This window comes from Taudactylus pleione, unplaced genomic scaffold (genome assembly GCF_031769625.1).
Source record: "Taudactylus pleione unplaced genomic scaffold, aTauple2 ptg000256l, whole genome shotgun sequence".
In the NCBI taxonomy this organism is placed as follows: Eukaryota; Metazoa; Chordata; class Amphibia; order Anura; family Myobatrachidae; genus Taudactylus; species Taudactylus pleione.
Window position 1 is genome coordinate 1,483,839 of NW_028284658.1, and position 23,478 is coordinate 1,507,316.

The following is a 23,478-nucleotide window of genomic DNA, read 5'->3' on the forward strand; positions in this document are numbered from 1 at the left end:
GCTTGGCGCTGCTCCTTTGCTGATGCACGTGCAGCCACAGTGCACACAAGTCACAAACTCAGAAAATATATATTTTTTGGGTTTGGAGTGTACTTTGGGGGTTACAGCACCCTTTAATGGTCAAGCCAGCCGGCCCTTTACTTATGACACAGGCGCACGCTTGGCACTACTTTGTTGATGCACGTGCGGCTACTGCGCACACAATTCACAAACACAGAAAATAATTTTTTTTTGGTTTGGACTGGAGTGTACTTTGGGGGTTACAGCACCCTTTAAAGGTCAAGCCAGCCGGCCCTTTACTTATGACACAGGCGCACGCTTGGCACTACTTTGTTGATGCACGTGCGGCTACTGCGCACACAATTCACAAACACAGAAAATAATTTTTTTTTTGGTTTGGACTGGAGTGTACTTTGGGGGTTACAGCACCCTTTAACGGTCAAGCCAGCTGGCCCTTTACTTATGACACAGGCGCACGCTTGGCACTACTTTGTTGATGCACGTGCGGCTACTGCACACACAATTCACAAACACAGAAAATAATTTTTTTTTTGGTTTGGACTGGAGTGTACTTTGGGGGTTACAGCACCCTTTAACGGTCAAGCCAGCTGGCCCTTTACTTATGACACAGGCGCACGCTTGGCACTACTTTGTTGATGCACGTGCGGCTACTGCACACACAATTCACAAACACAGAAAATAATTTTTTTTTTGGTTTGGACTGGAGTGTACTTTGGGGGTTACAGCACCCTTTAACGGTCAAGCCAGCCGGCCCTTTACTTATGACACAGGCGCACGCTTGGCACTACTTTGTTGATGCACGTGCGGCTACTGCGCACACAATTCACAAACACAGAAAATATTTTTTTTTTTGGTTTGGACTGGAGTGTACTTTGGGGGTTACAGCACCCTTTAACGGTCAAGCCAGCCGGCCCTTTACTTATGACACAGGCGCACGCTTGGCACTACTTTGTTGATGCACGTGCGGCTACTGCGCACACAATTCACAAACACAGAAAATTATTTTTTTTTTGGTTTGGACTGGAGTGTACTTTGGGGGTTACAGTACCCTTTAATGGTCAAGCCAGCCGGCCCTTTACTTATGACACAGGCGCACGCTTGGCACTACTTTGTTGATGCACGTGCGGCTACTGCGCACACAATTCACAAACACAGAAAATAATTTTTTTTTTGGTTTGGACTGGAGTGTACTTTGGGGGTTACAGCACCCTTTAACGGTCAAGCCAGCCGGCCCTTTACTTATGACACAGGCGCACGCTTGGCACTACTTTGTTGATGCACGTGCGGCTACTGCGCACACAATTCACAAACACAGAAAATATATTATTTTTTTAGCACTTGGGGGGAGCACCCCTGATGGACAGAGCACCCCCTGGACAACACTACAGCACCCCTTTAGGACTGGGACACTGCACAGGACTTTGGAGTGGACACAGCCCCTATGGAGAACTGACTGCACAACACAGTCCAGCCAGCCCCTATGGACTTTGAAGTAGTGGACACAGCCCCTATTAACAACAGCAGCACAGCACAACACAGCCAGCCCCTATGGACTTTGAAGTAGTGGACAACAGCAGCACTACACTACACTACACTACACAGCCCAGCCAGCCCTAACTCCCACCCTCCCTCTTCACTGTCCACAGCCGAGTGAGAAAATGGCGCCGACGCGGGTAACTTATATAGGATCCAAAACCCGCGAGACTCGGAAGGCGGGATGATGACGTTTTGCCTCGATTTCAGATCCGAGTCAGGCGGGAAAAGTCGAGCCTGACTCGGATCGGACTCGGATCGGGGGGCTCGGATTTCAGAAATCCGAACCCGCTCACCCCTAATATATACACACACATAACATATATACATACACATACACACATACACGAACAAACAAGAAAAAGGCGGCACACTCAGATTGAAAAAAACACAATAATAGCCGGTGCTTTACTGATGATGGGGGGCTGACCCCGAAACGTTGATGAGTAAAGCATCGGCTATTGTTGTGTTTTTTTCAGTCTGGGTGTGCCGCCTTTTTCTTGTTTGTATATGTGGAGGGATACATTTCCCCAAGGTGACCACCTCAGCAAGCAACCCGTTAGCTTGGATCAAGTATGAGTGCCAGTAACCTTTGTGATAGATAGATAGATAGATAGATAGATAGATAGATAGATAGATACACACACATAAATTATATATATATATATATATATATATATAAACAATGTACAGACAGGCAAAAACCAAAAAACAACAGGAGTATCTGCAGGCGGTGCCCTCACAAAGAGTCCAGTATACATATGTAAGGTGTGGCACTAGTCCCAAAAGAATCATCTGAGTCAGGTATAAAGTTATCGACATTTCAGTGTTTTTAATACATTATCTTCAGGATACAAAAGAAAAAACAAGCCATCTTACCTTATAAACACTTCACCCCTGAATACCTGACGCGGATGATTCGTTTGGGACGAGTGCCGCACCTTACACACATATATATGTGTGTATGTTGCCTTGACAAAAGGACGAGTGTCCTGAAACGTTGGCTAGATGGATTCATATGTGTATATATACTGTATATATATATACACACGTACGTGTGTGTGTGTGTATATATATATACACACATATACATACACACACATGCATATATATATATATAAATATATATATTATATACATACAGTACACATGTACATACATACATATATATATTATACATACACATGTACATACATATATATATACATACATAAATACACACATACATATATATACATATACATATATATATACACACACACATATATATATTATATATATATACACACACACACATATATATATATATATATATATACATATATATATATATATTAGGGGTGAGCGGGTTCGGATTTCTGAAATCCGAACCCCCCCGAGCCCCCCCGATCCGAGGCCGATCCGAGTCAGGCTCGACTTTTCCCGCCTGACTCGGATCTGAAACCGTGGCAAAACGTCATCATCCCGCCTTCCGGGTCTCGCGGGTTTTGGATCCTATATAAGGTACCCGCGTCGGCGCCATTTTCTCACTCGGCTGTGGACAGTGAAGAAGTAGGGTGGGAGTTAGGGCTGGCTGGGCTGTGTAGTGTAGTGTAGTGCAGTGTAGTGTTGTGCTGTGCTGTGCTGCGCTGTGCTGCTGTTGTCCATAGGGGCTGTGTCCACTACTTCAAAGTCCATAGGGGCTGGCTGGACTGTGTTGTGCAGTCAGTTGTCCATAGGGGCTGTGTCCACTCCAAAGTTCTGTGCAGTGTCCCAGTCCTAAAGGAGTGCTGTAGTGTTGTCCAGGGGGTGCTCTGTCCATCAGGGGTGCTCCCCCCAAGTGCAAAAAAAAATAATTTTTCTTTGTTTGTGAATTGTGTGCACTGTGGCTGCACGTGCATCAACAAAGGAGCAGCGCCAAGCGTGCGCCTGTGTCCCATAAGTAAAAGGCCGGCTGGCTTGTCCGTTAAAGGGTGCTGTAACCCCCAAAGGGCACTCCAGACAAAATAAAAAAATATATTTTTTTGTGTTTGTAAATTGTGTGCGCAGTAGCCGCACGTGCATCAACAAAGTAGTGCCAAGCGTGCGCCTGTGTCCCATAAATAAAGGGCCGGCTGGATTGACCGCTAAAGGGTGCTGTAACCCCCAAAGGGCACTCCAAACAAAATAATTTTTTTTTTTCTGTGTTTGTGAATTGTGTGCACTGTGGCTGCACGTGCATCAACAAAGAAGCAGCGCCAAGCGTGCGCCTGTGTCCCATAAGTAAAAGGCCAGCTGGCTTGTCCGTTAAAGGGTGCTGTAACCACCAAAGGGCACTCCAAAAAAAATAAAAAAATATATTTTTTTGTGTTTGTGAATTGTGTGCGCAGTAGCCGCACGTGCATCAACAAAGTAGTGCCAAGCGTGCGCCTGTGTCCCATAAATAAAGGGCCGGCTGGATTGATCGCTAAAGGGTGCTGTAACACCCAAAGGGCACTCCAAACAAAATAAAAAAATATATTTTTTTGTGTTTGTGAATTGTGTGCGCAGTAGCCCCACGTGCATCAACAAAGTAGTGCCAAGCGTGCGCCTGTGTCCCATAAATAAAGGGCCGGCTGGATTGACCGCTAAAGGGTGCTGTAACCCCCAAAGGGCACTCCAAACAAAATAAAAAAATATATTTTTTTGTGTTTGTGAATTGTGTGCGCAGTAGCCGCACGTGCATCAACAAAGTAGTGCCAAGCGTGCGCCTGTGTCCCATAAATAAAGGGCCGGCTGGATTGACCGCTAAAGGGTGCTGTAACCCCCAAAGGGCACTCCAAACAAAATAAAAAAATATTTTCTGTGTTTGTGAAGTGTGTGGGCTGTAGCTGCACGTGCATCAACAAAGGAGCAGTGCCAAGCGTGTGCCTGTGTCCCATAAGTAAAGGGCCGGCTGGCTCATTTCTTAAAGGGTGGTGTAACCCACAAAGTGCACTAGTCTCCAACAAAAATAAAAAATAATTTTCTGTGTTTGTGTGCGCCTTAGCCGCACGTATATATCAATATAACATAAATGGAGGAGCAAACTTTCTCCGATAAAAATAAAATAGGGAAAGATCAAGAACCACTTCCTCCTAGTGCTGAAGCTGCTGCCAATAGTCATGACATAGACGATAACATGCCATCAACGTCGTCTGCCAAGGCCGATGCCCAATGTCATAGTAGAGGGCACATACAATCCCAAATGACAAAGTTCAGGAAAATGACCTTGAAAAAAACATTTAAATCATCTGAAGAGAAACGTAAACTTGCCAATATGCCATTTACGACACGGAGTGGCAAGGAATGGCTAAGGTCTTTCCCTATGTTCATGACTAGTGGTTCAGCTTCACATGGCAATGGAAGGCGATGGTGGTGGTTGCGATGCCTGACCTTCCCAGCACTGGACGGGAAGAGGTGGCTCTTTCCACCATTTGCACAACCCTGCAAATGCTGAAAGGAGCACCCACAGTCCACTTGCTGATATGCAAATTGAAGATGTCACTGTTGAAGTACAACAGGATGAGGATACTGGTGTAGCTGGCGCTGAGGAAGAAGTTGGCGAGGAGGATTCTGATGGTGATTTTGGTTTGTTTAAATCAGGCTCCGGGGGAGTCCGTGGGATGAAAAAGCCCATCACGGTCATGCCTGGGCAGAAGACCAAACATTCCACCTCTTTGGTCTGGCAATATTTCTATCCAAATCCGGACAACAACTGTCTAGCCATATGTACCATATGTAAAGGTGAAATAAGTAGGGGTAGGGACGTTAACCACCTAGGAACATCCTCCCTTATACGGCACCTGCAGCGCGTTCATAAAAAGTTACTGTCAAGTTCAGAAACTTTGGCTAAGACCGTAAGCAGTCCAGGGACACCTAAATCCCGTTGTCCTGTTGTATCCAAGCGCCTGCAAACCACACCGTCAACTCCCTTTTTCTCCCGCAACTGGGGCTGCCAGGAAAAAACTTAGGTATCCTAAGCAACCCGCTGGCGGTGATGCAGGGCAGGCAGGACCAAGTTTGGACATCTGGTCCGGACTGAAGGACCTGGCAACAATTTCTGACATGTCTACTGTCACTGCATATGATACTGTCACCATTGACAGAATGGTGGAGGATTACATCGGTGACAGCATCCAAGTAGGCATGTCAGACAGTCCGTACCTGTACTGGCAGGAAAAAGAGGCAATTTGGAGGCCCCTGTACAAACTGGCTCTATTTTACCTGAGTTGCCCCTCCTCCAGTGTGTACTCCGAAAGAGTGTTTAGTGCAGCCGGGAACCTTGTCAGCGAAAGGCGTAGGAGGTTGCTTCCACAAAATGTGGAGAAGATGATGTTCATAAAATGAATTATCAACTCTTCCAGGGAGACCAGCCTCCAGAACGTACAGAGAGACCTGTGGTGGTGGATTCCAGCGGGGACGAGTTAATACTCTGTGAGGATGAGGATGTACACAACACTGAAGAGGGTGAGGAATCGGTGGATGAGGAGGATGAGGACGACATCTTGCCTCCGTAGAGCCAGTTTGTGCAGGGATAGATTAATTGCCAGCTTGTTTTGTGGGGGCCCAAATGAACCAATCATTTCAGCCACAGTCGTGTGGCAGACCCTGGCGCTGAAATGATTGGTTTGTTAAAGTGTGCATATCCTGTTTATACAACATAAGGGTGGGTGGGAGTTCCCAAGGACAATTCCATCTTGCACCTCTTTTTTTTCTTTGCATTTGCATTATTTACAGTTTGGGGCCTAGATTTTCAAACTGCCATCTTGTCTGCCACTGCAGTGCCACTCCTAGATGGGCCACGTGTTTGTGCTGCCCACTCGTATCGCTTAGCATAGTCATCCAGCTACCTCGGTGCAACCTTTAGGACATAAAAACACTATTGTGATGTGTTCAGAATAGACTGGAAATTAGTGGAAATTAAGGTTATTGAGGTTAATAATAGCATAGGAGCAGAAAAACCCACAAATTCTGTGATTTTAGCTGTTTTTATGCTTTTTTAAAAAAAAAATACAGATCCAAAACACAAAACCCAGAACCCAAAACATGGAAGGGTGGTTTTGGCAAAACCAATCCATATCCAAAACACGAAGAAAGATCCAGATCCAAAACCAAAACACAAAACACGAAAAGTGGCCGGTGCACACCCCTAGTTGATATGCCCCATTTTTTAGTGGCCAAGCCCCTTGTGGCATACGACCACGTCCATTTTTCGGCGCACGCACCATCAGCGCGCGCACATAGAGGGCGGGATGGGGATCCATTTTTCAACTTGCCCTGGGCTCCAAATACCCTAGTTACTCCACTGCTACAATTATACCTGTGATTATAAACACAATTCTTGGTAAATTCTCAAGTCGTATACTTTTCAGTGAAAGTACTTTCAAGTTTGGCTGTTACTGTATTTAATTGTGTTTGCAATCTCACCCGAGCTTTCCTGTGTCAGAAGAGAAAACACTCCCAAATTTCTCCGGAGTTTGTCTTTAGTAAATTTGCGATTTGAAGAAAATGACTAAACACACCCGAGAATGCAATCTCGACCAAACACGGGGCCTGATTCAGAGCCGGACGCTATTTGCGCTCGCTTGTTCAGAAAAAGGGGGTGGCTATTTAAATTAACCGTTCGCTCTTTGCGGTCTGTTTACGCCTCTATGTCTGAACGAGCGAACAAAACATGCAGACGTAATTTTGAAAAAAACGCCCCCTGGCCGCTCGCATCATACGTCATGTCCGCTATTTATTAGATTAATCGAGTACATCGGATGGCGTATGAACTGCTTGCTATTCTTGTGGTTGGTTTTTCCTACCGCAATCATGCGAGCAGTTCTGACTATAAAACAACCAAGTGACGTGGTCGATGACGCTGCTTTGTTAATTATGCACACCTTTAAAACGCCCGTTTTGACCGTTTGGCATGCCTGCGTTCGGATCTCCACTCCCTGTTTTCAAGCACCTTCCCCTGTTACCACCCACATACGCCTCCTCCTGTCACTCAAAATAGCAGGCATTCGCTATTTAGCGAGCACACGGTTTTCAGCCGCACTGACTGGTTCGCGCATGCGTATTACAATCCGTACGCATTCGCAGATGTGCGAACATCGCTCGGAACGAACGAGCGGCCGCTTACGAGCGGCTCTGAATCAGGCCCTCGATTCTTAGTACATTTACACCATGAAGTTAAGTACATCTAAAAAAGATTATAACTAGCTGGTGTTTTTATGCAAATAAATGTTTTAGAATAGATTAATAATCTTTTTTTGTGGAAAAAAACTGTTTGCCAGCGCTTTCTATTTCTGTTTTGTTTATACTTGATGGCTCAGAAGATAGCAGATTCTGCTTCTCCTCAAGTCTCAATTATAGGGTATGGGAAAGGAACACTACAAAATCATACACATTAGTACATTCATGCAAGGTGAATAAAGCAGTAGTGTTTTAGTACAAAAATATAGCATATAAAAACATACATAAAAAGCAGACAGAAAACCATGTAATCCAAATTCATCTGCAGTGTATAGAACTCCCGAAAGTACATATAATAAAAATCACATAGATGTAGTTTAACTTCCACAATTATGAGATACTTTATAGAGGAATAAGAGTGTTACAGAATCACAAATAACCTGTATTCAGTGGAATAAATGTATCTAAAGAGCCAGCCTGTTCTTAATTAATCCATGAACACTAGAGTCAGTGAATTTCCCACATTCCACGTGTTGCTGTTAAATGATTGATTTCTGATCTCTTTATACTTAAAGTAAGATGTTTGGGAATTGTACTCACATAGAGGAGATATAGATGTTTGTTGTCCCCATAAAATTAGTCCTGAACCGCCGGATTGTGATGATATCACACAGTGAGTTAGGAGTAATCCAATATCCCACAATGCCAGTAGACGTACTGGAAAATGAAGAATGCAGGGAGCAGCGCCCAATATGCAGATGTAAACAGCTCCAAAGGTAGCCCGTACAGTGGACACCAGACCCACTGTGATGGGGCCGGTGGCAGATGGAAACTCCAGCCACGTGTCCACTGAGAGTGGAGACCTCACCTGTGTCAGCTTTTAATGAATGTTTTTTATGTTATATTTGTATATTTCCATTAAAATCGTTATTTTCTGATAGACTTATTTCTTGTAGTTTTGAGCGCCACTAAGCACCACACACCTTTTTCTGCTTCAAATTTTTGTGTGGAGATTAGCATTTCCACATGTTGCTAGATTTACTGGAATTAGCCATTACAGGTCTCTTTACTAGCGCAAGATTTTTTTTTGTAGTAGTATTTTAGTGTTTACTAAGTGTTTTAGGGGGGTATTTATCAAAGCTTGGAAAGTAATAAAATTTTAACAGATAAAGGGCAAAAAAAGCGTCGGGTTCTAATTTTCAGATTTACTAAGGCCAAAACTGCTGCAACATTGCCACAAAACCGCTGTCAAAACACATTTTAGAATAGAATAGAACAGGGCTATGGCTAAAATTATTAAACAGCTGTTTTGGTGTCATTTAGAAACCACCACCAGGTTTAGAACCCGTTGTCAAACCGCCAACAAACCGATGGGGTTTAGAACCCGTCGCTTAGTAAATTTTGCCAAAAGTATCAACCAATCAGCTCCTAATTGTCATTTTTCAAACACAGCTTGTCATATGTAAGTTAGAAGCTGATTGACTAGTTCTTTATCTCTCACAAGTTTATCTCTTTCCAATCTTTGATAAACACCCATGTAGTGTTTACACCTTCTTGAGTTTGTACCTCTCAATGTAACTATGCCACTTTCATTTCTAAGGACATTCCTTTCCCTGGAATCATCCTCAGTTGGACAGTTTGATGTAAGTACTTATCATAGTTGGAGAATATACATTACTTGCACACTGTGTAGCCTTGTCAGTGGACTATACACCATGATGGTGTCACTTAATCCTAGGGAATTGATTTCTCTAGGTTGCATAGTTTCTGCCTTGTTGCTAAAAGTAAGCCACAGAGCTGTACATTTGTACCCAGTAGCATATACACCCAACTTAGGTCAGGCATTAGACACATACCTTTATACGTATGTTTTTACTTATTTGTCTTGCTCATGAAATATGCAATCACTATTAAGTTTCCATAAAAGTTAACAAATCAATTTAATGCAACATATATAGAGGTTGGTATACAAAGCAGTGAAAAGAGAGAAGAATGGGCCAGTGGAGAAGTTGCCCACAGCAACCAATCAGGTTTGAGGTAGCATTTATCAAGTACATTCTATAACATGATAAGCAGAAGCTGATTGGTTGCTATAGGCAACTTCTCCACTGGCCCATTCTCCACTCTTTTCACTGCTTTATACATCATCCTCATACTGTAGCTCTCCTTCCCTTGTGAGAGAAAAACTGATAACATAACATAAGTACGAACATAGAAGAAAGCACCTCTCAGCTTTAGAGATGGTTTCGCAATTACCATCAGCCAGACTTACAGTAGGTGTAAGTGATCATCATCATCATATAATATGCCCTTGACACCGTTGAAGAGTGGGAGCACTGCCATATTTAATCCTCCAGGAAGACTTCTCTCCCTTACCAAGATGGCTGCCTAAGTTACAAATGTGCATGCTCGCCACAATCTAGTTCACTGTGTTATAGTGGCACAGTGGCAGACGCTCTGCTCCATCACCAGTGTGTATAACTGTAAGTAGAGTTGTACTACTATCAATAAATCACCCCACTGGTAAAGCAATCTGGGCTGTTCCTTGTCGCATAGCATCCGCTGCTGTGTACACTAACTCTGCCACACCTGCCTGTACACGACACTAGCAAATGATACTGATTGGATAAGAGTACGTGTCTCCGATCATCTCTGCACCTGTTCACAATTACACAAATATGCCCTTACTGTACTAGGCCAATGTTAGTCGGCCACTTCCCTCCCCCTCACCACATCTCCAAGCACATCCAAGTCATATAAATCTGCATGCATGCAACCTCTTTTCTGGGAATTTGCAAAATGTGTTTAAATATATTATGCTAAACAAAACTGGAGTTCAATTCAGCATCAGCCCCTAAATATCTAAGTACACTTCATTAAATAACTAGATGTTTTTTTAGTTAAAGTGCTGTAACAGCTTACTCATCTATATTATTTTATTTACTTAGGTGGAAGACTTGAAGGAGTTTGTCACGTCTGTGATCCAAAAAGTATATACTCCTGCAATAAACGGTACAGTATACCATTTTAGGAAAGTTTTCCTGCATAGTAGCATCTCCATTTACAAACATACAAAAGCTGATATGCTTCCCCACCAAGTAGCACATACAAAGTACACTGTCCACCAATCAGGCTCAGTGTTACATGAGATATCAGGATGGACTTGCTGGTCACTAGTTCAACAGATTTGGTAATGAAACAAATGATAAAATGAAAATATGACAACAGATAAATACAGCACATTTTCAGACTCATTTAGGTGGGCACATGCAGTATGTGTGGAAGCAAAAAGATACTATAAATAAATATAGTGAAAGGCGCTTCCAAATGTTGTTTCTCCAGGCAGCTGCTAGGGGGAGAAGGTAGTCAACCTCCTAGATAACAATATGAACAATGGAAAAGAGCAGCGCTTAATGTATGAAAGAAGAACAATTTAATAAAATACACAATTAGTATTTGAACAATAAAAGATAATAATAAATAAAAACTCAGTACTGAGAATAATAATTCATGAAAAGATCATCCCGGGAACATATATAAAAATGCAAATTGTACTCATAAGGCAAAAGCTTGAAACCCTGTAGGCACTAGGTGATACAGCATGACCAATGGACATGTACCGTAGGAAAGTCATATATGAATGGCCAAGTCCAATGTTAATAGAGGTATATTACCAGGCTGTAATCACGGTGCTGAGGAATGCTGAATTAGCGATGGTCTTCATAGATGTAGTAGTCCAACGCAAAGAAATAAAGCCTCGTGGTGACCAGATGCTGGATAAAAGTCACAATAGTCCCAATTCCAAACGGTGCTCCTGATGGTCACAATAGTCCCAATTCCAAAAGGTGCTCCTGATGGTCACAATAGTCCCAATTCCAAACGGTGCTCCTGATGGTCACAATAGTCCCAATTCTAAACGGTGCTATTTTATTTATTATTATCTTTTATTGTTCACATACAGTATGTGTGTTTGGACTACATGGGAAAAGACGCATGCAATGAAAAATCCAATGAGCTCTCAAGGGTCTAGATGGGATGTAGTCAAAAAAACATAATAATGTCAACATTCATAATGTCGACAGTTATGATGTAGACATTGTTTAAATGTCGACAGGCAACTGGTTGACATTCTCAGAATGTCGACAGATGAAATATTGACATTGTCAACAGGGTTAGACTGTGGGCAGGGGAGTTAGGGGCAGTGACATAACCTGGGCATTTGGTGCCCACGGCAAGGCAAAAAATGGAGCCCCCACACTTGTGCGTGTGCCCAAAAAGTGGACGTGGCCATGTGCCAAAGGGGGTGTGGCAACTGGAAAGTGGGGGCGTGTTAACATGACACAACACCATTTTTCGTCACTCTGGGAACATTCCTTTCCATTATATAAGCACCTTAATGCCCCCAATAGTAGTGCACCTTATGCAATGCCACAAGTAGTGCCCCTTATGCAGTGTCCCCAGTAGCAGTGCCCCTTATGCAGTGCCCCTTATGCAGTGCCCCCTGTAGTAGCACCCCTTATACAGTGCCCCCAGTAGTAGTGCCCCTTATATACAGTGCCCCTCTTATACAGTGCCCCTTACATATAACACACAGAGACAAACACCCAGAGCCCCAAATTATACTTATCCGAATTCCCACTCCTGCACCCACTGCCATCCGCTCCTCCTGTCCCGCTCAGCACTATGGGAGAAACAACATGATGTCTCTCCCTTCACCCACTGCGGGAGCCGGAAGGCGGAGCTCATGAGTGAGCTCCAGCCCGGCGCCAGCCCTGGGTGTAGCAGCCAATAAGAGTCTGACTCTTATTGGCTGTGCTGCTACAACAAACACACTGCTGCTGGGTAGTACACTCACTGTCAGTGAATGTACTACCAGGCGGAAGTGTGTTTGTTTTAGTGCATAGTGTCGCTTTCAGACCTGGAGGAAGGGGCTGCTGGGTCCAGCAGCGCCCAGGACATGAGCCCTGCTTAACCCTCCCTAGATACGCCACTGGTTAGGGGGAAGATTGGGGTTAGGCTGTGTTGAATCGTCAGTATTAACCTTTAGTATATTCCTGCCTATAAACCTCTAAGATTCACCTGCCTAGAACCTCTAAGACAAAACCTTCCTATAACCTCTAAACATAACGCTAATTGCGTACGCAGTATAACCGCAAATAAAGACAGGAGTGGAATCTGTGGTTCCAACGCACAAGTATTATTCAGGTAAAAGTACAGGAAGTTACACGCAATCTATACATACACAAGTTAGGCGTAAAATGAAATAATACAGACCCAAGTACAGTTATACATACGCTGCGCCTCTGGACCCAGAGATAGACCTCAGACTAGATATCCTCAGTACACCCAAAATTCAGCATGAACTGGAAAACCAGTATTCGGACACATGTATTTATTCCCCCCAGACTGAAGCAGGACAAAGGGAAAACTTCCTGCTGAACTCATTGGTTCCCAGAGGAGAAGCATATGTTACGGCACATTTAACAGGTTGTTTCAAATAGACTTTCCCTGCCTCCAACAACAGGGGTCTTTCTAGTAACGCCTCCTGTAACATTCCATCAGCTAAACATTTTGTTGCTTGTAAGTTCTGCAATCCGTAACTTGAGTTTGCATGATGCGATCTCTCCACCGATAACACCGGGATGCTGTAAAAAGCGTACGCATCAGAACGAAACCAAACACACCTTGCTTATCATGTATAATACCTTAGTTATCAAAAACCTCTATTTCTTAGCATTTAAACTAACTTAACCAACTTGAATCATACATTTTGATGCTAATGGAACCTTGTGTGCGAATATGTAGTGTGTGAGTATTCGGGGTTTGATATAAGGACGCTAGTTAATTTGGGGCAGATGCGTGCGCATAAAGCTACTTTTTCAGCGGTTTCATACTAAGTCTCATGCATTCGCTAATATGCGATTATTTAATAGCGCCCTTGTGAGTATAATTGTGCGTATGAAAAATGGTGAAAGAAGCGATCGTATAGTGCTAATAAAAATATCGCCACATGTACTATATTGTGAGTTCACCTAAAATGGCGCTTAGGCGGCCATTTCTAAAATGGAGTCTTGCGGCCATTCGCAAGATGGCGTCACTGCGATTAAATTTTAAACTGAACTTGTCTCAGCCAATTATTCAGCTTCGACAGTTGCAAGGGGAGAAGGTTAGGGTAAGGCACTAGAGGGAGGGTTATGGTAGGGATTAGAGTTAGGGATAGCAGAGAAATAGTTACTGGAATGGCAGAGTATCAGAACTCTGACTTGGAAGTGATGGTCACATGAAGACATGGAGGACACCGCTCATGCTGCTTCATCCGTTACACAATAAGGGCATGTTTAGTAATAGTGCCTCAATTAGGAGCAAGATAAGTCAGCAAGTCCACATTTTATCACTGTCGACTACATGGTCACCGTCGACATTATGACCTTGTTGTCATTCTTTTACCAACATGATTATTATTCACATTATGACTGTCGACATTTTGTAACCAACCTCGTCCAGATTACCCTAATTTATGAAGGTGGAATAGAGGCCCAAACTAGTAACTTATTCTGGGCCCAAGGGGCTTAACCAGCCTCTAAATGAAGAGTAGTTTACGCAAGTAGTATTCTGTGCAGAAGTGGCATTACCCTATTTTTATGCAACCCACTACTGTAATTCGTAGACACTGCTGCTGAATTTTGTTTGTAAATTGATAAACAATGGATGTACAGTATTTGATACGGTAACCACCCTTCACTTTTTCTTTTAATAAGGCATTATTTTCACAGTTATATAGTCCTGCTTATAGTCTTGACAATCATAATCATGGCATATATTTTCAGCAGTGCTCCAACACCTGCAAGACAAATTCTTTCTAAAGGCTCCCATGCACGGTGCGATGGCACCGTGCGAGGCGGCAGGGGATCCGTCCCCCCACATATCGGTCATTCCGCACACACAGTGCAATCGGGTGGCCTACGGCCCGATATACCGACTCCCACTCCCTCACCCGAATAGCAATCCATGGGATCGCACATTGCATCCCCTGATCGATAGGTCCTGCAGAAAGATCAGAGGGTGTGATGTACAACCCCACGGGAGCGCGCTCGGCCCGACATCAGGGCCTTACACAGTGCAATATAGCAGGCAAATCGCACCATTCAGGCAGATCACCTGCTTTATCGCCCTGTGTATGTGGGCCTTAACTCTTGTATCATCTGAATATGCATCAAAGTCTAATTGATGCACTATTACTAAACATGCCCTATTGTGTGCATTGGCACCAAGAGGGAGTGAGAAAGTACTAATTAGCCAAACATGGAGTCCCAGGCTTGCCACTTGCCAGGATGTGTAACCACTACCCCAAGATGGTAAAGCCATGACCCCCTCAGCTTATGCAAAGGTTACCACATGGGTCATAGCCAAGCACCCTTTTGCCATGTCACCGGGCCCCACCAGCACCAGATCCAACTCTTGGTGGCTCTGCCTATTTTCTTCTTAAGCTTGCCACTCGTTCTCTTCACATTCTGCAATCCAATGGGTAAGGAGTTGAAAGTTGTAGAATCACCAAAATCTTGATAAGGATGTGCATTTATATATTTTTGGTGCATAGATGTACAGTAGAGCCAAATCTAAGCAAGGCCTGTTTTTTTTGTAAAAGACAAGGACTATAAAGTTTTTCACTCCACATGCTGTATACAGTACAATGCAGAAAATTACTAACACAGTAGCACTTGGGATCTTAAAATAACAGTGTTTGGTTAATTCTCTGATCTCACAGCAAATATTACTCCAATTCAAGCACTGTTATGTGTTTTGTCACAGTTAGTGTCACAGCAGGGCTTAGAAAAGGGATAGGGAACCTCAGGCCCAGGGGCCGTATAAGGCCCACAGAATCATTTGGTCTGGCCCTCTGAGCTTTTTTCTGCTAGCCTCATCTGGCTAGCAGGGTGCCTAGAATGGCAACCTGCAGCCAGAATCTATGCAGCAGTGCCACCTGCAGCATCCTTAGGACGCTTCAGACGGTCACATCGATACCCTTACAGCTCCCCGGAGTATCCTCAGGATGGTCCAGCCATTGCTGTAATCACCAGCAATTGTGGCCCCGAACCCGTGTGACATCACATAGAGGGGGCGTGGCCCACAAATAATGTTATATATATCAAAATGGCCCCCGGCAGAAAAAAGGTTCCCCACCCCTGGCTTAGAAGCACCCAGGACAAGCACCGGGAGCAGGAAGATGGGTGCCTAAGGATGCACCATGGATTTTTGCTATGTAGCTGTGTACAGCTCCAGGCACATCACAAGCTGAAATTGGTACTGTCAGTGCAACACCTGCCCCGCTTGGGCAGCCTTGTATTGTTGGCAGTTGCAGTGGTCGCACAACTCGTTATTGCCCTGGCAATAGAATTTGCAAGTGGTTAATGTCTTTTCATATAGGCAAAAAACGAGCGCTCAGTTGTGTGTATGTGTTGTATGTATAGCGAACTTGCACTGTTATAAAATAATAAATCTCAGAAATGTTGTAAAAATAAAAACATATAAAAAATTATAAAATATATAAGAGCCTGTAATAGCTGTAATTTTATTACTGGTATTGTCCACCTAGGCTGTTTATAGCTCTCCTTATGAGTATATGGAGAGTGTTGGTACCAGGCACACTGGCAGATACTGCGGTGACAGAGTAATATTTCCGGAAATATTACTCTGTTATTGCAGTGTTTTTATTTTTACAAAATTTCTGAGATTTATTATTTTTTAACAAAGTGCAAGTTCGCTATACATACAAAACATACACACAACTGAGCGCTATTTTTTTTGCCAATATGTTAATACTTCATTTGTAGTTACTATATACAGAACAAACGTGGGATATTTTTATTCTATTTAATGTATTTTCATATTTCTTTGATATATACTACACCACTGATGTTTAATGAAATTTGAAAAATATTTTTACATGGTTTTTAGCACAATGTTTTTACATATCAATTTAACTTACAATATAGGTTTGTATCATTACTTAAAGTTTACAGGGTTACATTAACAAAACATATCCCAACTTCCTCTAAAACATGATAATGAGATATCTTACCAAAACAGTTATGAAAAAAAGAAAGAACAGTTTTTCAGTAATCATATGCTCATACATAATGGTCTACTGTATCCTAGTGCAGGCACTCTGAGGAGCACTGCTAAATAGTTTCTTGTGGATGGCCAAGTCAAAAACAATATACTGTAGGAAAAAGACTGGATTAATTTATAAATGTAGTATACTCTATCTATAGTGCTTCAAATGACAAGTTTAAATTTTCAGAATATCACTATATATATATATATATATATATATATATATAACTAGCTGAAGTTCCCTGGCATTGGTATAAATCTCCAAGTCATTATATTATGGAGGTCATCCAAATCCATCCAATGGAATGCCCAGAACAGGTTACTGTATATGGGTCAAAGTTCTGCCCGGTGCACTCCGCTGTGAGGTCCGACCGAGACCCCAACCACTCCATTAGGCATCTCAGACCAATTGCCACCCCTCTGTGAAGTTTTCATCCAAACCCAGCCAGTGGAAGGCCCAGAACAGTCTTCCTGGGTCAAAGTTCTGCCCAGCGTACACCAACAGGAGGTCCAACTGGGACCTTAACTCCCTAGTATGTCTAGGATCCAGTGTTACCACTCTGTGAAGTTTTTGTCCAAATCCATACAGTGAAGGGTTTAGAAAAGGCTCCCTGGGTCAAAGTTCTGTCCAGCATACACCAACGGGAGGTTCAACAGGGACCCTAACCCCCCTAAAACCTGCTCAGGATCCCACTGGTCCACACAGCGTTGGTTTCATCCCAATCGGTTCAGGGGTGTGTCTTCAAGTTATTAAGCTTTATTATGTGATGTTGTCCATATCCATCCAGTGGAAGGCCCAGAACAGGCTCCCTGGGTCAAAGTTCTGCCCGGCGCACTCTGCTATGAGGTTTGACTGAGACCCCAAACACTTCATTAGGCATCCTAAATAAATTGCCATCCCTCTGTGAAGTTTTCATCCAAACCTATCCAGTGGATAGCCCAGAACAAGCTCACAGGGTCAAAGGTCTGCCCAGCATACACCAACTGGAGGTCCGACTGGGACCTCAATACCCTAGTATGTCTTCGGCGATCCAGTGTTATCACTCTGTGAAGTTTTTGTCTAAATCCATCTAGAGGAGGGCTCAGAACAGGTTCCCCGGGTCTCAACAGGCTCCCTGGGTCAAAGTTCTGCCAGGTGCACTTTGCCTTGAGGTCCGACTGGCTCTGAGTTCTACCCAGCATATACCAACGGGATGTCCGACAGGGACGCAACCCCCTAGTATGTCTTCTTGGAACCAATGTTATCACTCTGTGAAGTTTTTGCCCAAATCCATTTAGTGGAAGGCACAGAATAGGCTCCCAGGGTAAAAGTTTTGCCCAGCGTACACCAATGGGAAGTCCGACTAGGACCCAAACCCCCAAAAAACCTGGCCAGGATCCAACTGGACCACCTCGCGTTGGTTTCATCTTAATCGGTGCAGGGGTGTCTGAATGCAGAGCCGGACAGTCAAACAAAGACAAACAAACAGACCAATGAATTTTATATATAAGATTTGTTGTTCTGTCGCTTTGTTGCATTGTCGTGTTGTTACTATGTGGTCTAATCGCTTACTTTTTGATACTACATGACTATGTACGATTTGGCAGCTTTACTTTGAGAGCAGCGGAAGATATTCGCCAACAAAGAAACAAATGTATTTTACATATATATAATGCTGTAGATAAAGTCCGCGGTTTAGGGGTCTGTCTGTTTGTTTGTGCTAATCTCTTGAACCACTGGATGGATTATGATGGGGTTTTCACTATTTTATTATCTGTGACAAAAGGGGGCCGAGCAGTGACGACTTTAGTGAAGCAAAGTCACAAAAACAAATCTTGCACCATGCTACTGGCCAGGGTGCTGAATCAACAAGAGACAGTGAGAGCTAATCAGAGATAGCAATGTGATCTGTTGCTTAGCAGCAGCCTAGAGAGGGGAGGGAGTCAGGGGTTGAGCAGGGTCCAATCTGAGGCAGAGAGTGAGAGACAGCCTCCATCGAACCCATGAAGACGCTCTGATGCAGACACAATAGACAGAAAGGAGCCAGGGGAGACATAGCTATCAGGAATGAAAAAAACAAAAATCATCGAAACACTATTGAATGATTTCCATTTGATGGTGGCAAACATCAAATGATAAAAACACTCCCATTGGAACAAAAACAATGATGGTTAGTAACCAATGGATTCCGATGTCCATCCTATGCTGAACCTGCAGACAGACTCTGGCCAAAACTCCTACACCGTGAAGTTCTACCTCTCCAGCATGATGTTCCTGCTCAGCCACATAGGGAACAGGACCCACCTCCCATGGAAGTCAGCACTGATCTTGGACAGGGCACCATGGCAAGCAAGCTCAACAGGAAGCCCAGAATATGCAGGGTACATTGTGCAAAGAGGACATTGCTCATCATCATGTTCGACAGCTGGGGAGGGATGCACATGGTGGCTGCAGAAATATGCACAGGTGCCCCAGTCCGGGGGGACATGTTACTGATAATGTTTACGGTAGCTGCACATTGTTAAATGCAGGGGGCAGTAGTGAGAAGCAAGAGACTGTTGTGAGATGCAGGGGGTAGGAGTAAGAAGCAGGAGGCTGTTGTGAGATGCAGGTGGCTGTGGTGAGATGAAATTGCTCCCTTGCCAAGCCAGGGCAGGTCGCCACTAATTAATCATTTATTTGTTCTTTCTTTCAGTTTTACTACAGACAGCAATCCCCTTGCCTGAGATAATCCATGTACTGGATCTTAATTTTGCTAATGCTCAAATTGAAACAGATAAGGTACAATATGTTACTGTAACAAATCCCAAATACAGTATAGTATTTGTGTATAGTATACCACAAAAAACTTTTGTGTTTCTCTGATTGAAGGATATGTTGTATATTTATTGAGGAAAGTATGTTTGGGATCATCAGTTCTTTGGTGCAAATTAAGGAAACAAAGATAAGCATCATAATCCATGTTACTGGAGCAAAGTGCCAAACTGTTTTATCTGCAATTGTAAAAAATGGAAAAGCGCTAAAAAATCTGATTATCCTCCAATGGTTAGGGAAGATTTTTAGTTATCTCCGCTGCCATAGCTTCATATGGCGGTAATCTTATAACTGATATTAGAAAGTTGTGAGAAGCAGTGCTTTTTGTCACATACGTAGATAACAGATCAACATGTCCTCGATCTATTACCTACCTCTTTAGACCAACTCAGCAGTGCGTGCTGCACACAGGAAGATGAACCCTCAGAAAAGAAGATGCTGTCTGTATCACTGCTGCTTGTGGGAGTTAGCTAGCTCATTGAAGACATTTTTATGCTTTGTCTTAAATAAATAAAATACACTTAACTCTCTATTTATCCTTTTTTCTTTTACTAACCTTACAACTTGCAGTCCGCAGTCCTTCTTTTCACCACTTACCCAGGTGTCCACCGTCCTAGTCTGTAGCAAGGCTGCATAGATGCTAAAGGCACAAACTTACTGCGCACGTGTCTCTTTCTGCTCATGCTTATGCTAATGACACAGGAGGTGCTGAAATCACCAGACACATGGGCATAGCTATAGTTAGTGCAAGAGGTGCCCAGGGCCGCCATCAGGGGGGGACAGCCGGCACTCCAGTACCGGGCCCGGAGACAGAGGGGGCCCGGCTGACAGCGACAAGAAATGCACCGGCGGCGGCAGGCAGGGAGAAAGATCATTAGCACTGTGACATTTCACCTATGGACTGTTACTGGAGCCGGGCGCGAGCTATGATTGGCTCGCGGAACGACAGTCAGGGGCGGCTGATCCTAATTGGCTGCCATTCCGCGAGCTGTGATTGGCTGACGGAACGGCAGCCAATCAGGAACAGCAGCTCTTGATCAGCCAATCAGGAGCGGCCGCTCTTGATTGGCCGCTGTTCCGCGTGGTGTGATTGGCTCGCGGTCGGCTCCATAGTAAATGCTGCAGCACCCCTGATGTTTGAGGCCGGCTCGAGTCCTTAGTTGAATGACACAGCGCTGATGATCTTTCTCTCTTCCTGCCGCCTGGTGCATTCCTCACCGCTGCCAGCTGGGCTCCCTTCTCTCCGGACAGGAGAACAGGTAAGCTGACCCTGCCCTGTGTCCCCCCCTCTCTTGTCCAGCCAGCCTTCCCTGCACTGTTCCCCCCCAATCCAGCCAGCCAGCCTTTTCTGCTCCCCCCCAGTTCAGCCAGCCTGCCTTCCCTGCCCCCCCCAGTCCAGCCAGCCTTCCCTATGCCCCCCAGTCCTTCCAGTCTGCCTTGCCTCTCCCTCAGTCCAGCCAGTCTTCCCCGTGCCCCCTCATAGTCCAGCCAGCCTGTCTTCTCTGCCCCAGTCCAGCCAGCCTTCCCTGCCCCCCCTCCCATGTCCAGCCAGCCTGCCTGTCTTCTCTGCCCCTCCCCTACTGCTCCATGCCCCCCTAGTCCAATCACACTTCCCTGCCCTTTGCCACCCCAGTCCAGTCTTCCCTGGCCTGTACCACCCCCCTACACCATGCCTAGCCATCCTCCCTGGTTTACGCACAAATTTAGGCAACACCCCTGATATAGCTCCACTCACGTTATCCACAACCCCGGGGGGGGGGCCCTGCCTATTTTGTTAGTACTGGGCCCCAGAATTTCTGATGGCAGCCCTGGAGGTGCCATTGCTATGGGGCACAGAGACTTAGGGTGTCCAAACCCAGGTAATATAGCTGTTGACTAAGAGCCTGATTCAGCACGGATCGCACACAGTTGGCCGATGTTTGCTGTCTGCGCATGTGTCTGAACCAAGTGCGCAAGCTGCTCACTGCGATCAGAGATGCAATCGTAGAGAGCACGCAGAGACATTGAAAAGTGATTGACAGGATGTGCCGTTTGTGGGTGGTGACGGGCGGGTGGTCGGCCAAACGCAGGCATGCCAGTGCATCTGAACGCCGTTGCATGGGTGTGCAAATTAGACACTGCTATTGCATATGTAGCCTGGCGTCCCTGTGCGTGCAGGAAGTTTAGCAACTTCTGCGTCTGAGTCATGTCAACCACAACTGTGCGTATGGGTTTGATTGTTTTCGATGTTACCAATGTTTCTGAAGATTTGCTAAGTATTACGGATGTAAGTGAATGTAAGGAGGCTTGTGTATGTAGTGCTGGGCATCTGCTTCTTGTGCTGCGACAGCAGTGCGAATGCATTCTTTAGCATATTTTCGATTTGGCAGGGTGTGTGCGAACGCAGATGTGCGATCCATGCTGAATCAGGACCTAAGTTCCTGCAATTGTCTGCTAAGCAATTGGGCCTAGCCTGAAAAGGGGGACTCATGTAGGTGTCAGTCTGTGCCTCCTTCTCAAAAGAGTTCCATACTGAAATGAACCATCTCATGCACTCCCACAGGTAAACACAGGGGGAGGGGGGTTCCAGTTGCCTGCAAACCCCCCTCACCAGCCCACACCATGACTACAAAATAAATAGTATATAATATAATTTTACTAGTGCTGCATGTTCTCCTCAGTATCACAAATGAAATGCGTAATTAGCACCACCTGTGGATCTTTTAACATGTCAGCCAGTAATGAATACACCTGTGCACCAACTAGGAGAACAGAAAAACATAAAATTGTAGGGTTGCCCTGCTACAGACCATCTCTAGGGTTGATTAGTAATGCAGTTATTCAGTGCATAAGGAAACCAATATGTACATATATGTGCAGGGCAGTGCTAGGTTCTTCTGCTGCTCCTCCAGACTCCCGGACTTGCTCCCATGCTCTGGAATGGTGCCCACGTCTGAAATAAAAACATTTGGCTCAAGCAGGATGACCCTACAGGCACTTCTAATAGCTTACTGTGATCACTGTTCCTGTATATGCTGGAATTATGACACACAATACACTTTGTATGATACATATTAAAGCTGGTTAAGTGCTAATTATGCCCTCTTCATGGACTGGCCACGTTCTCTCTAAAATCAAGCATTTGAAAAGCCCCCTTTTTATGTCCTGTGTTTGCTCCTGACTTCTATTTCACCCTCACAGGCACAGCTAAGCTAATCTGTCAGAGAGTAGGCTTCTCCTCAATCAAAGCCTTTGTAAAGTTAGCTGGGGGTGGGGATTGAGGGCCTGATTCAGACCCGGATGCTAATCAGCGATCGCTTGCTGCCAAAAGGGGCTGGGTATGCAAATTCCGCCATCGCACTGTGTGGCATAAGGACGCCCTCTATGTCTTATAGAGCGACGGCAGTGAGCGTACGCTGGTTTATAAAGACGCCTTTTTCCTTTCTTAACACACATCATCTCCAGGAAGTGTATGATTAATCGGTAACATCAAAAGCCATCGGAGCTGCACGCAGCACTTGAGGTAGCCCCTACCCCACTGCGATCACTGCATTCTGAAATACAACCAAGTGACGTGTACAATGATGCTTCCATGCTAATTATGCACACCCATAAAACTCTGTTTTGACGTCCAGACACGCCTGCGTTTGCAGCACCACTCCCCCGTTCACAAGCACATTCCCCTGTTACCACCCACAAACGGCACTGTCACTCAAGGTAGCGCTCAGTATTTGTGCTACGAGCACACGACTCCAGATCGCAGTGACTGGCTCGCACACGCGCACTGTGATGCATACGCATGCGCAGACAGGCGACAATCGCCCAGAGCGAGCGATCGCAGCTTAGCGTCCGGGTCTGAATCAGGCCCAGAGCTCCAA

At 44.7% G+C, this 23,478-nt stretch overlaps 1 protein-coding gene across 3 annotated transcripts in view; it reads left to right on the forward strand.

Moving 5' to 3' along the window:
• The window catches only part of BPIFB6 (BPI fold containing family B member 6), an 80,630-nt gene that overhangs the window by 50,782 nt on the left and 6,370 nt on the right, over positions 1-23,478 (forward strand). For all 3 annotated transcript variants that reach the window (XM_088480779.1, XM_088480780.1, XM_088480781.1), the window contains 3 exons: positions 9,314-9,356; positions 10,662-10,725; positions 19,503-19,588. In XM_088480779.1, the coding sequence (XP_088336905.1) occupies positions 9,314-9,356; positions 10,662-10,725; positions 19,503-19,588 (193 nt within the window). The remainder of the gene's footprint in view (positions 1-9,313; positions 9,357-10,661; positions 10,726-19,502; positions 19,589-23,478) is intronic.